Here is a 12076-nt window from a genome sequence, read left to right as displayed (position 1 = left end):
TTCATTTTTGGCTGTGTCCATCCAATGCAGGAAGTATCCCTTGACAAATCTTATTGATGAGGAATTACCAATGCACTGGCAGAGGGGTTTGTTGAGAAAAGCCAGCCAGGAGTTTCTTCTGTTGTTTCTCTCTTGACCACGCACACCCCTTTCATCAGCCACCAAGCCCTGGAGTGGCCCTTGAACCTGGACCTTCTGGCTGAGAGGCAGGGAGGCTACATACTGCACCACAGGACCTCCAGAACTTCATTTAACATTAGTAAATTTGTAAGCCCTATTCCTCTCCCCTGCCCAGTAACTCTTCCCTCGATATGGCCCCAATTCCCAATTCCCCTTCCCGTCTCCTTCAAACCCAAAAGTCATTCAGTTGGTTGATTGAACCTCCCATCTGACCCACCCAAACAAATAAAAACTGAAAGAGCTGTGGATGCTGTAAATCAGAAACAAAAGCAGAAGTTTAGATTAGATTACTTAGTGTGGAAACAGACCCTCTGAAGAGCAACCCACCCAGACCCATTCACCTACACCTAACACTACGGGCAATTTACATGGCCAATTCACCTGGCCTGCACGTCTTTTGGACTGTGGGAGGAAACCGGAGCAGCCGGAGGAAACCCACGCAGACATTGGGAGAATGTGCAAACTCCACATACAGTTGCCCGAGGTGGGAATTGAACCCAGGTCTCTGGCGCTGTGAGGCTGCAGTGCTAACCACTGTGCCACCGTCCCACCCATATTGATGGAAAAGCTCAGCAGGTCCTGAGGAAGGACCATCGGACCCGAATGGTTTCTCTGATTTCTCTGCACAGACTCGCTGAGCTTTTCCAGCAACTTCTGTTTTTGCATCCAAAACAATTACTGATTTCTGGGGGTTAACATTTGACTCTGACTCCCAAAGGCAACATTTAGGTTAAGAGTGTTAGCTCTGCTAAGACTGTTAATCTTCAACATTGTGAAACGGGAGCGAACTATTGATTTTTCTGCCTCTGTTCTCTTATACAGTAGTGCAATGTGGAGATATCGCAACAGTTGCAGCCCAGGACCTGCCAAGTATTATGAAGCAGGGTTATTTGGAGAAAAAACGAAGAGGTACAGTATATTTTTAAAAAAAAATTTCTCTTTAGCATTTTCTCCTCATGACCTTTTCTGGAATTTTGGAAATGCAACATTTTTTTTCCCCTTCCTGGTAAATGTACTGAATAGTCAAATGAAGAAGGAGTTGGTTTTTACAGCTTTACCCCTGGGATCTGTTTATATTCAGCAGAGCGCAACAGGGGGAATGTTTCATTCTCGGGATGCCTGTGCAATGTCTGAAGAGCAATGAGTTTAGACAGTCAGTTCTCACAGTGCCAAGATCCCCACAGTTCAGCAGCTAATGAGCTGTTCTGAGTACAGTGTACGGCAGAGAATGAGAGAGTGTAATTCTGGCCATTACATCCAGTCCTTGCCACACCAGGATATTAATATTAATGAGGTTGAGCCTGTTGATGTGACCTGGCATTTAGCCAGCCTGCAGCAGATTCCACTCCGTTTATAGACACGTGCTGCGGACTCTGAGGGAAATAGACTTTCCTGCAGTCTGTACAATGACCTGATAAAGGAGCAATTAAACCTGTTGGACTATAACCTGGTGTTGTGTGATTTTTAACTTTGCAGTGAGGGTTAGCGTTTGTTTAGCACCTGAAAAACTGTCCCAAGGCACTTAATGGAAGCGTAATGAGGAAGGCAAAAACTTGGCAGATGCCATATATCGTGGGAAATTGGGAGGTTAGCAGGAAGAGTAGAGGAGCTGAAGATTATTTAAATGGAGAAAGACTGCAGAATGCCACAGCATGCAGGGGAGTCCTTGTGCATGAATCACAGAAGCTAGCATTCAGCAGGGAGGAGGGAAGGCAAATGGGATGTTGGCTTTCATTTCAAAGAGACTTGAATATAAAAAAGGGAGGTCTTGCCAAAATATACAAAGCACGAGTCAAACCGCAGTTGGAACACTGTGGACAGTTCTGGGCACCTGATCTAAAGAAAGATGTCCACAAATTGAAGACAGTCCAGGGAAGGTTCTCTTGACTGAACCTGGGTGTGGAGGGACTGCCTTATGAAGAGGGGTTGAGTAGTTTGGTTCGTTCTCATTAGAACACAGAAGAATGGGAGGCAACCTTATTGAAAGGTACAAGCTTCTTTGAGGACTTACCAGGGTAAGTACAGGGTGGTTGTTTTCCATTGTGGGAGGGTCTAGGACCAGAGGACATACTCTCAGGATAAGGAGTAGAGGGGGGGGAGAGTGGTTGCACATGTAAGACAGAGCTGAGGAAGGATTTCTTCTCTTGGAGGGAGTGAATCTGTGGAATTCTTTACTGCCAAGGGCTGGAGCGGCTGGATCATTCAGTACTTTCAAGGTTGTGATAGACTGCTGTTTAATCAGTGAGGGGATCAAGGGTTATGGGGAAAAGGCAGGGAAGAGAAGTTGAGGATGATCAGATCAGCCATGACCTCTTTGGCCAACAGAGCGGACTAGCTGGGCTGCAGGGCAGAGTCTGTGCTCGATGACTCTTGAGTCTAGGAATGGCTGAATCCTGCTCTTGTGTCCCTAATGGTTTTAAGGTGGAGGTGTTCAAACCAAAGGAGGCAGTGTTCAGAAAAGCTAAAACCTTTCTCAGTGATAAGGGAGGGGAGGGGGGGGTGTTGGTGTGAGGACAGGGATGGATTTAAAGGAAGTGAAAGGAATTGGTGAGATTCCAAATATGGAATCCAGAGTTTGTAGCAATGATAGCTAACTGTGCAGCCAATAGGGTTGGAGTTACACAGGGATCCCAAGTTGGGGCAGATATCAAGTTTGGAGTCTGGAGGTGGGCTGCTCATGTTGGTGCGGAGGAGGAGATACAGATGGGGACGGGCGAAGGGATGAAACAGGAAGATGAGCATTTAATGTATTCAGGGACCTGCAGGTAATGTCAGTCAATGAGCTATGGGGCGATGGGCTGGATTTAAATTTACTCTTCACTCATTTAAATATATATTGTCTTGTCCCTCTGACCTGACTTATGTGGAAATAATATTCTGTATTCATCTTATCTGTACATCATTTATTCTTTTTGTATACCTTGAAAAGATTCTTTTTAACTTCCTTCTTTCTCAGCACAGAATTTAATCTTCTCTAATCTTTCCTCATAACTCATCCCCTGTGCACTTGCAATCATTCTTGTTCCTTTCCTGTTGATTATCATCACTGCATTTGTGTACTCTTTCAGAGTGTTGTAACCAGAATTAGGTGCGTTACTTCATGTATAATCTGTGCTGTCACCAACTTTTCCCAACTCATTTAACCCTGAGAGGTAGGTAGCTTCAGCCACAATGGAAACTAATCTGGGGAAAACAAAATTTATCACACTTCAATTATAATTAGGCATCCATGTGGTACCTCACTTAAAATTCCGGTCTTTTGTAGTAAGAATATCAAGCTGGAATGAGTTTACAAGGCTGCTCCCAAGACCCAAGAGCTGATGCCTGTTGGGAGAGACTGGAACTCAGTTTATACATCAGAAATGGAAAACTGAGAAGTGATCTGATCGAGATCTCTACAAATTAAGATGGGGCTTAATAGAAAGAGGAAATTTATCCTTGTCAGGGAAGTGAAAATGAGGGGCCCTCCTAAATATCCAATTGGGGATTCCGATTCCTGGACAAGTAGACAAGGTGATTTTTTAAAATTTTAAATGTTCACTCATGCATTGGGGGGGTGTCACCAGCTAGGCCAGTGTTTATTGCCTGTCCTTAATTGCCCAGAGGGAGGGCAATTAAGAGTCAGCCATGTTGTTGTGGGTCTGGAGTCACGTGTAGGCCAGACCGGGTAAGGATGGCATTAGTGAACCAGATGGTTTTTTTTCCCGACAATTAACAATGGATTCATGGTCATAATTAGACTGTTAAGTGATCAAGGAAGTGGAGCAGAATTATTATTACAAATGCAGCATTTTTTTTTTGTCTGTTGGTATTATGGTCACCAACCCTCTAAGATTACCTTGAAATCTCCAGGACTGAAGGCTGATTTTCCTGAAAACTGCTTGCCCCAGATCTCCAAAAGGAAAAGCATCAACAAGTCCATGAAAAAATAGGGTTTGTTTTTTGGTAATTTACTTTCAAACAGTTTTTTGTGACTTAAAAAAGTGTTGGCCATAGAGAAGTAAAGCTGACTTGACCAACAGTTCGACACGGTCCAATTGGGTGACCTTGAGGCCTGTGGAGGTTAGGTACGACAGGATGGATCTATTAGACAGCCAATGGCAGGAGGATGTGGTTGATTGGTGGGTGGGTGGGGGGTGGCAGAGTCTTTGGAGATCCTGCAAAGACACAAACTCTCTGTGGGGAAAGTTGAGGTGGTTAAAACTGGGAGCTGAGAGTGTGTTGCTGGAAAAGTTCAGCAGGTCAGGCAGCAACCTAAGAGCAGGCAAATCGATTTTCCTGCTCCTCGGATGCTGTCTGACCTGCTGTGCTTTTCCATTAACACACTCTCTCAACTCTGATCTCCAGCATCTGCAGACTCCACTGTCTTCCAAAACTGGGAGCTCCCCAGCTGACAAAAAACAAACCTCCAGAATGATGGAAATGTGACTTTACTGCAGAGGTCTCACATTCAAAAAGTAAGCATCAACCAGCCACATCAATGGGTTTGATTTATCTGGACGATCTTGGAGATAATCGAGATCAGTAATCAATGTCTACGATGTTAGGCTGAGAACAGCACTCTCAGTTAATTAGTGCGATCTGCAATTTGCTGCAAAAGGTTTTCTCTTTTGCAGTCAGGATTTCAGAAGGTTTCACTATCACTTTGAAAGACAGTCTCATCTGCCAGTATTTCCACAGAGGCCTCGTTTTTCCGTAGTGTCTTATTGTTTCTTTGTGATCTACACAGTCCATTACACAGGAAGACGGTGATTGAATGTTGTCTTCATTACCCAGGGGAGCACTGCCATTCTCCGCCTCACACTGCAGGGCAGCAGCCTTCCTTAAAGCTAATTCCAATCAAAATTCTCAGGATCTGGAAATAGCTGGAAACCTGAGCCAACCTGTATCTTTCCTTTTCCAAATTCCCTCAATCCTTTATTGGTGAGTGAGCACAGAAACCAGTGGCAAACCCAGGGAAATAATAGCAATCTTTAAAATTGTGCTCAAATCAAGTGGTTAATGTTCCCATTTCTGCTTCATGCTATTGGAGGGGCATTCAAATTGGTGTCGGTGGAAAATTGAGTTCAATTCAGTTTAATAATGACTAAATTATGATTATAATTTAATAACTTTGTGCCCATTTAAGATGGGGTTTAGCTTTTAGCATTATGTTTTTGGCTGGTAAGGTTATTTTGTTTAAACTGTGAACCTTCTGGCTTCCTTTTTTTTCATGAACACTGAGCTTCTTTGATTCTAAACAAAATCAAACCATTACCGCCTCCGACCAAAATCCTTCTTTTCATGATGTCAGCTGAGGGATAAATATTAGCAAGGGTGGGGCAGAGGGAAGCTTTAAATTTTGTGAAGTGATGCCCTGGACCCATTCACATCAACCCGAGGGGCAGATGAGGTATCCCCATCTAAATATATTTTACTGAATTAATTCCCCTCCCAGCCATTTCCCTCCAGGAGGGACTGATTTCAGATTGACATCAGAGGAGCATGACAAAACAAAAGCTTAAATCAGAATCAAAGAGAGATTTCCTCATCTGATTGTGTATTCTTCGTTCTGACTGTGACTGTACATGTCTCCAAGCTGTTGAGCTCCATTGTCCTTTTGAGCTCCTCACTGCTGCCTGTGAGCCTGGAGACTTGTCTATTCACATTCTCTCCCAGCCAGCATTCCACCTCCACCTAGCAGAACAGGAGCTCATCCAAAGCTGTGGTGCCTGTTTCCTAACGTGAACCCAATTCAGTTGGGAGCCTCGGTGCTGGCGATCTGACCCAGTAACACAGCAATTACAGAGAAAATCTTCCATCCCATGTTCAGTCCCTCCATGATGTGGAGATGCAGGTATTGGACTGGGGTGGACCAGGTCAGAAGTCACATGGCACCAGATTGTTTATTTGAAATCACAAGCTTTAGGAATGGCACTCCTTCTTCATCAGGTGAAAGAGCAGTGCTCCGAAAGCTTGTGATTCCAAATAAACAATTGGATGATAACCTGGTATCATGTGACTTCTGAATCAGTCCCTCCATGGCTTTGCCTCACTCTGTCTCTGGAACTGTCTCCAATCCTTGCTACCTACCCAGATCTCATCAGTACTCCAATCCGCCTTCTGTACCACCCTCTCCCACCCACTTTTAATCATTCTATTATTGAATTGAATTGAATTTATTGTCATGTGTACCGAGGCACAGTGAAAAGCTTTGTCTTGTGTGCAATAAGGCAGATCACAGAGTTAAGTAGCATAGATAAGTAAATAACAGGTAAACAGCAGCAAAATAAAAACACAGGTACAGGCGAATGCTAAGGGTTTGTGAGTCCATTCAGTATTGTAACAACAGTCGGGTAGAAGCTGTTTTGAAACCGGCTGGTGCGTGTGTTCAGGCTTCTGTACCTTCTCCCCGATGGTAGAGGTTGTAGAAAAACATTGCCAGGGTGGGATGGATCTTTGGGAATGCTGGCGGCCTTTCCTTGACAACGGGTCCAGTAGATGGATTCTATAGATGGGAGGTTGGCCTTTGTGATTGTCCGGGCTGAGTTCACCACTCTCTGTAACCCTCTCCGATCTTGAATGGTACAGTTGCCATACCAGGTAGTGATACATCCGGACAGAACGCTCTCAATGGCACACCTATAAAAGTTGGCAAGGGTATTTGCCATCATGCCAAATTTTTTCAGCTGCCTGAGGAAGAAGAGATGTTGGGCCTTTGTAACCAGTGCGTCCACATGAAGAGTCCAAGCAAGCTTGTTATTGATGACCACTCCCAGGGGCCTGACACTCCACACATTCCCCCTCTCTGCTGTTAATGTGATGGAGGGCATGAGTAACATCCTGCCGAAAGTCAATAATGAGTTCCTTGGTTTTACCGGCATTGAGAGCTAGGTTGTTCTCCGTGCACCATTTTTCCAGGGCTTCCACCTCCCGTCTGTGGTCTGATTCATCACCTTCTGAGAATAGACCGACTATGGTGGTGTCATCAGCGAACTTGCAAATGGCATTAGTCTGGTATTTGGTGACACAGTGAGTACAGTAGGGGGCTGAGTACACACCCCTGGGGGGCTCCAGTGTTGTGTCTTAGTGAAGATGAAATATTGTCCCCAATCTTCACTGATTGTGGCCTATGCGTCAGGAAACTGAGGATCCATTTGCAGAGAGGGGGCTTAGTCTGAGGTCACTAAGTTTAGTAATCAGTCTCGAGGGGATAATGGTGTTGAAGGCTGAACTGTAATCAATGAGTAGGATTCTTCCATAGCCTCTTATTGGACGCTGTCCCTTCTGGAATCCCCCCCCCTAAATCTGCTAATAAATGCTTCATAATGCTCCTATGTAGCACCTACAAGTGTTTTATTGTCATGAACAGGCCATATGAAAGTTGACATTGTGGAATTCTATCATAATCAAACAATGATAATATCCTGCAAATGCTGGAAATCTGAAACAGACAGTGAGACAGAACGCTGGAGAATTCAGCAGGTCTGGAATCTCTGAAGAGAGAGAGACATTGTTAACGTTTTGAGTCCAGTATGACTCTTCCTCTGAACTGATGTCATCATTAATCCTGATCCTGTCCTTCAATGATATTTTGGTGGGTTTCCTCTGGATGCACTGGTTTCCTCCCACAGTCCAAAGATGTGCAGATTAGGTTGAATTGGCTTGTGCTGAATTGTCCATAGTATCCAGGGATATGCAGCATAGGTGGATTGGCCAGGGGAATTACAGTATTTGAGTAGAAGAGTGGGGCTGGGTGGGACTCGAAGGGTCGAATGGTCTGCTTCTACACTGTAGGGATTCTAATATTTGTGCACTTTCAGCAGACTCATTGTGGCGGGGCTAGGAGGGGGAGGGTGGGGAAAATCTCAGTTCCTTTTAAATTTCTCGATGAAACTTTGGGAGTTATATATGTTGACGGTTCTTCTGTTTCTTTCTCCAGATCACAGTTTCTTTGGATCCGAGTGGCAGAGGCGTTTCTGTGTGTTGACCACAAACCTATTCTATTACTATGGCAGTGAGAAAGGTATCAATGCAAACCTGGCAATGTCCTCACCGTTCCCTAAACAGGGCTCCAGCTGAAACATAGATTTCAGAATGCCCTTCGCCAGAGACATCTGAGGGTCAGAGAATTGGTGTGGTACAGCTGAAGCCCATTCAGCCTATCGAATCAGCACTGGCTCTCCTCGTAGTATTGTGACAGTGGCATTTCCTGCCTGTTCCCCAGACCCTTCCTTCTCCATGGTTTGTGTTTTCTAGATTTGCGCCATCACATTCACAAGATGCAGTCATTACTGGCAAGGCTGGAATTCATTGTCTGTCCCATAATAGCCCTAAGAGTTGGTGCAACTGAATGGCTTGCTTGGTTATTTCAGAGCGTAGTAAAGATTCCCCAAAACCTGTCCACCACCAACAAGGCACAAGTCAGGTATGGGAGAAAGTGAGGACTGCAGATGCTGGAGAGTCCGAGTCGAAACGTGTGGTGCTGGAAAAGCACAGCAGATCAGGAGGCATCAGTGATGGGATTATGCTCGAAACATTGACTGTCCAGTTCCTTGGATGCTGCCTAACCTGCTGTGCTCTTCCAGTGCCGCACTTTTTGAAAAGTCATCAAAGTCCTTGATGCTACTTCAACAACATTTAAGAACCTTGACACCATCCAGGACAAAACAGCCCACACGATTAATACCCCATTCACCACCCTCAGCATTAACCCCCACCACCACTGACACTGCGGCAGGAATGTGCATTGCAGCAGGTTGCTCTGACACTACTTCCCAAACCACGTGACCTGTCCCACCATTTTCAGGTTCCCCTCCAAGGGGCACACCATCCTTCTCTGCAGCAGTGGGTGGAATCCTCTGTACCTGCCCAGCTCTGTTTAGAAAGGCAGGTGGCCTATCTTTGTTGGGTGGGAGGTAAAAGGTCAGTTTCCTGACATCAGCCTAATGTTCTGAGAATCTAACATCAAAACCTTTTCAGGTCGGTCAGCTTTTCTGACCATGGTGGTTTGGAACCTCTTTGGTTTCATTGGCGTACGATGAATATTTATGGACTCCTTGGTCCAATTGAACTGCACTCACGGGTTCAATCTAGTCAGTTGAAAATGGGAAATGTGTGTTTAATGATAGCTGAGATAATAGATGCCCTGCACCAAAGTGCTGTGTGTATGGTCTTCGCCACTAACGTAGCCCCTTCTTAACCAATCCATTCCTTGATATAAAAACCTGCAGTGTTAGGGGTGATCCCTAACCGGGTCAACCAGCTGACTGAAACAAGGCGGCCACCATGGACTGACACCATTGCACATGACTGGGGTACTCTTAACTCAACATGGAGCTGAACTCAAATGGTTCAGAAAAAGACAGCAGACTCAATAGACAATAGACAATAGATGCAGGAGTAGGCCATTCTGCCCTTCGAGCCTGCACCGCCATTCAATATGATCATGGCTGATCATTCCTAATTAGTATCCTGTTCCAGCCTTATCTCCATACCCCTTGACTCCACTATCTTTAAGAGCTCTATCCAATTCTTTCTTAAAAGAATCCAGAGACTGGGCCTCCACTGCCCTCTGGGGCAGAGCATTCCACACAGCCACCACTCTCTGTGTGAAGTAGTTTCTCCTCATCTCTGTCCTAAATGGTCTACCCCGTATTTTTAAGTTGTGTCCTCTGGTTCGGCACTCCCCCATCAACGGAAATATGTTCCCTCCTGCCAGAGTGTCCAGTCCTTTCATAAGCCTATACGTTTCAATCAGATCCCCTCTCAGTCTTCTAAACTCAAGGGTATACAAGCCCAGTCGCTTCAGTCTTTCCGTGTAAGGCAATCCTGCCATTCCAGGAATTGACCTCGTGAACCTACGCTGCACTCCCTCAATAGCCAGAATGTCTTTCCTCAAATTTGGAGACCAGAACTGTACACAGTACTCCAGGTGTGGTCTCACCAGGGCCCTGTACAGCTGCAGAAGCACCTCTTTGCTTCTATACTCAATCCCTCTTGTTATGAAGGCCAGCATGCTATTAGCCTTCTTCACGACCTGCTGTACCTGCATGCTTGCCTTCATTGACTGGTGGACAAGAACACCCAGATCTCTCTGAACAGCCCCTTTACCTAATTTGATACCATTGAGGTAGTAATCTGCCTTCCTGTTCTTGCCACCAAAGTGGATAACCAGACATTTATCCACATTAAACTGCATCTGCCATGCATCTGCCCACTCACCTAACTTGTCCAGGTCACCCTGTAATCCCCTAACATCCTCATCACATTTCACCCTACCACCTAGCTTTGTGTCATCAGCAAATTTGCTAATGTTATTGCTGATACCATCTTCTATATCATTTACATATATTGTAAAAAGCTGCGGTCCCAGCACGGATCCCTGCGGTACCCCACTGGTCACTGCCTGCCATTTCGAAATGGAGCCGTTAATCACTACCCTTTGTTTCCTGTTAGCCAACCAATTCTCTATCCAATCTAGTACTTTGCCCCCAATCCCGTGCGCCCTAATTTTACTCACTAACCTCTTGTGTGGGACTTTATCAAAAGCTTTCTGAAAGTCCAGGTACACTACATCCACTGGATCTCCCTCGTCCATCTTCCGAGTTACATCCTCAAAAAATTCAAGAAGATTAGTCAAGCATGATTTCCCCTTCATAAATCCATGCTGACTCTGTCCTATCCTGTTACTATTATCCAGATGTGCCGTAATTTCATCCTTTATAATAGACTCCAGCATCTTTCCCACCACTGAGGTCAGACTAACTGGTCTATAATTTCCTGCTTTCTCCCGCCCACCCTTCTTAAAAAGTGGCACAACATTAGCCGCCCTCCAATCCTCAGGAACCAACCCCGATTCTATTGAACTCTGGAAAATAATCACCAGCGCATCCACGATTTCCCGAGCCACCTCCTTCAGTACCCTGGGATGCAGGCCATCAGGTCCCGGAGACTTATCAACCTTCAGACCTAACAGTCTCTCCAACACCAAATCCTGGCAAATAGAAATTCCCTTAAGTTCAGGTCCTTCAGCCACTCAGAACACCACAGTAGGGAATGGAACTGAAAGGGGAGGTGGAGGTGATGCTCCTGGGTTACAGGGAGTAAAGAGAATGTCCATTTGCCTTTTCAGCATAGCGCAGAGAAAGTACTGGAAAAGGGAGGAGTAGAAAACATCTGTCAGCCCATGAAATTTTGATTTTGCCCGTGATTGCTTATTTAATGTGTTGAGAAGAATATAATTGAGACAACCCTCCCCTCACCTGACCCAGTGACCATATCGCCTGCTTTTAGGTTGAATGCTCCTTAGCCTCAACTAAAGGACGATGCCTTTCCTGTTTGTTCCTTCACTATCAATGGGTCAAAATCCTGGAGTTCCCTCCTGGGGGATTACCTACAGCACATGGACCACAGTGGTTCATAAAAGCAACTCTCTCCCCCCACCTTCTCAAGGGGTAACTAGGGGCTGGAATTAAATGCTGGGCCCAGCCAGTGGCACCCATATTATGTGAAAGAATAAATTAAAAGTACACATGATATTGACTCGTCCGTTGGGACTCCTGAGTTTTTGGAGTGGAGATACAGCTCAGTTACTTGTTGCAATGTTCCATCTTTGTCCTTTGTTTTTGTAGATAAACAACAGCGAGGTGCCTTTTCTCTCTATGACGCTTATCTCGTTCCCAATCTTCGGAAAGATTCCAAGAAGAATGCCTGCTTTGAGATTGTTGGTTCAGACAAGAAGGTTTATCAGGTATGAACTCGCCTTTACTCCAGGAACTTCTTGGTAAAAGAGTTCAATGTAGTATTTTCAAAGTATTTGAACAAATCAAGGCCTGCATTTTAATAGCTCCTTTCACAGCCTCAGGGCCTTAACACTTCCTGTAGACAATGGGGCACTTTTTAAAGAGTAGTTCCT

General features: G+C 45.2%; 1 protein-coding gene across 1 annotated transcript in view; it reads left to right on the top strand.

Annotated features, from left to right (window-relative positions):
- skap1 (src kinase associated phosphoprotein 1) overlaps positions 1–12076 on the top strand; it is a 702970-nt gene that overhangs the window by 232668 nt on the left and 458226 nt on the right. Inside the window, exons 5-7 of the mRNA XM_072561244.1 lie at positions 1003–1089; positions 8102–8185; positions 11793–11911. Of these exons, the coding sequence (XP_072417345.1) occupies positions 1003–1089; positions 8102–8185; positions 11793–11911 (290 nt within the window). The remainder of the gene's footprint in view (positions 1–1002; positions 1090–8101; positions 8186–11792; positions 11912–12076) is intronic.

The sequence above is a fragment of the Chiloscyllium punctatum genome, chromosome 42 (genome assembly GCF_047496795.1).
Source record: "Chiloscyllium punctatum isolate Juve2018m chromosome 42, sChiPun1.3, whole genome shotgun sequence".
NCBI classification, from domain to species: Eukaryota; Metazoa; Chordata; class Chondrichthyes; order Orectolobiformes; family Hemiscylliidae; genus Chiloscyllium; species Chiloscyllium punctatum.
This window is presented reverse-complemented; position numbering and strand designations above follow the sequence as displayed.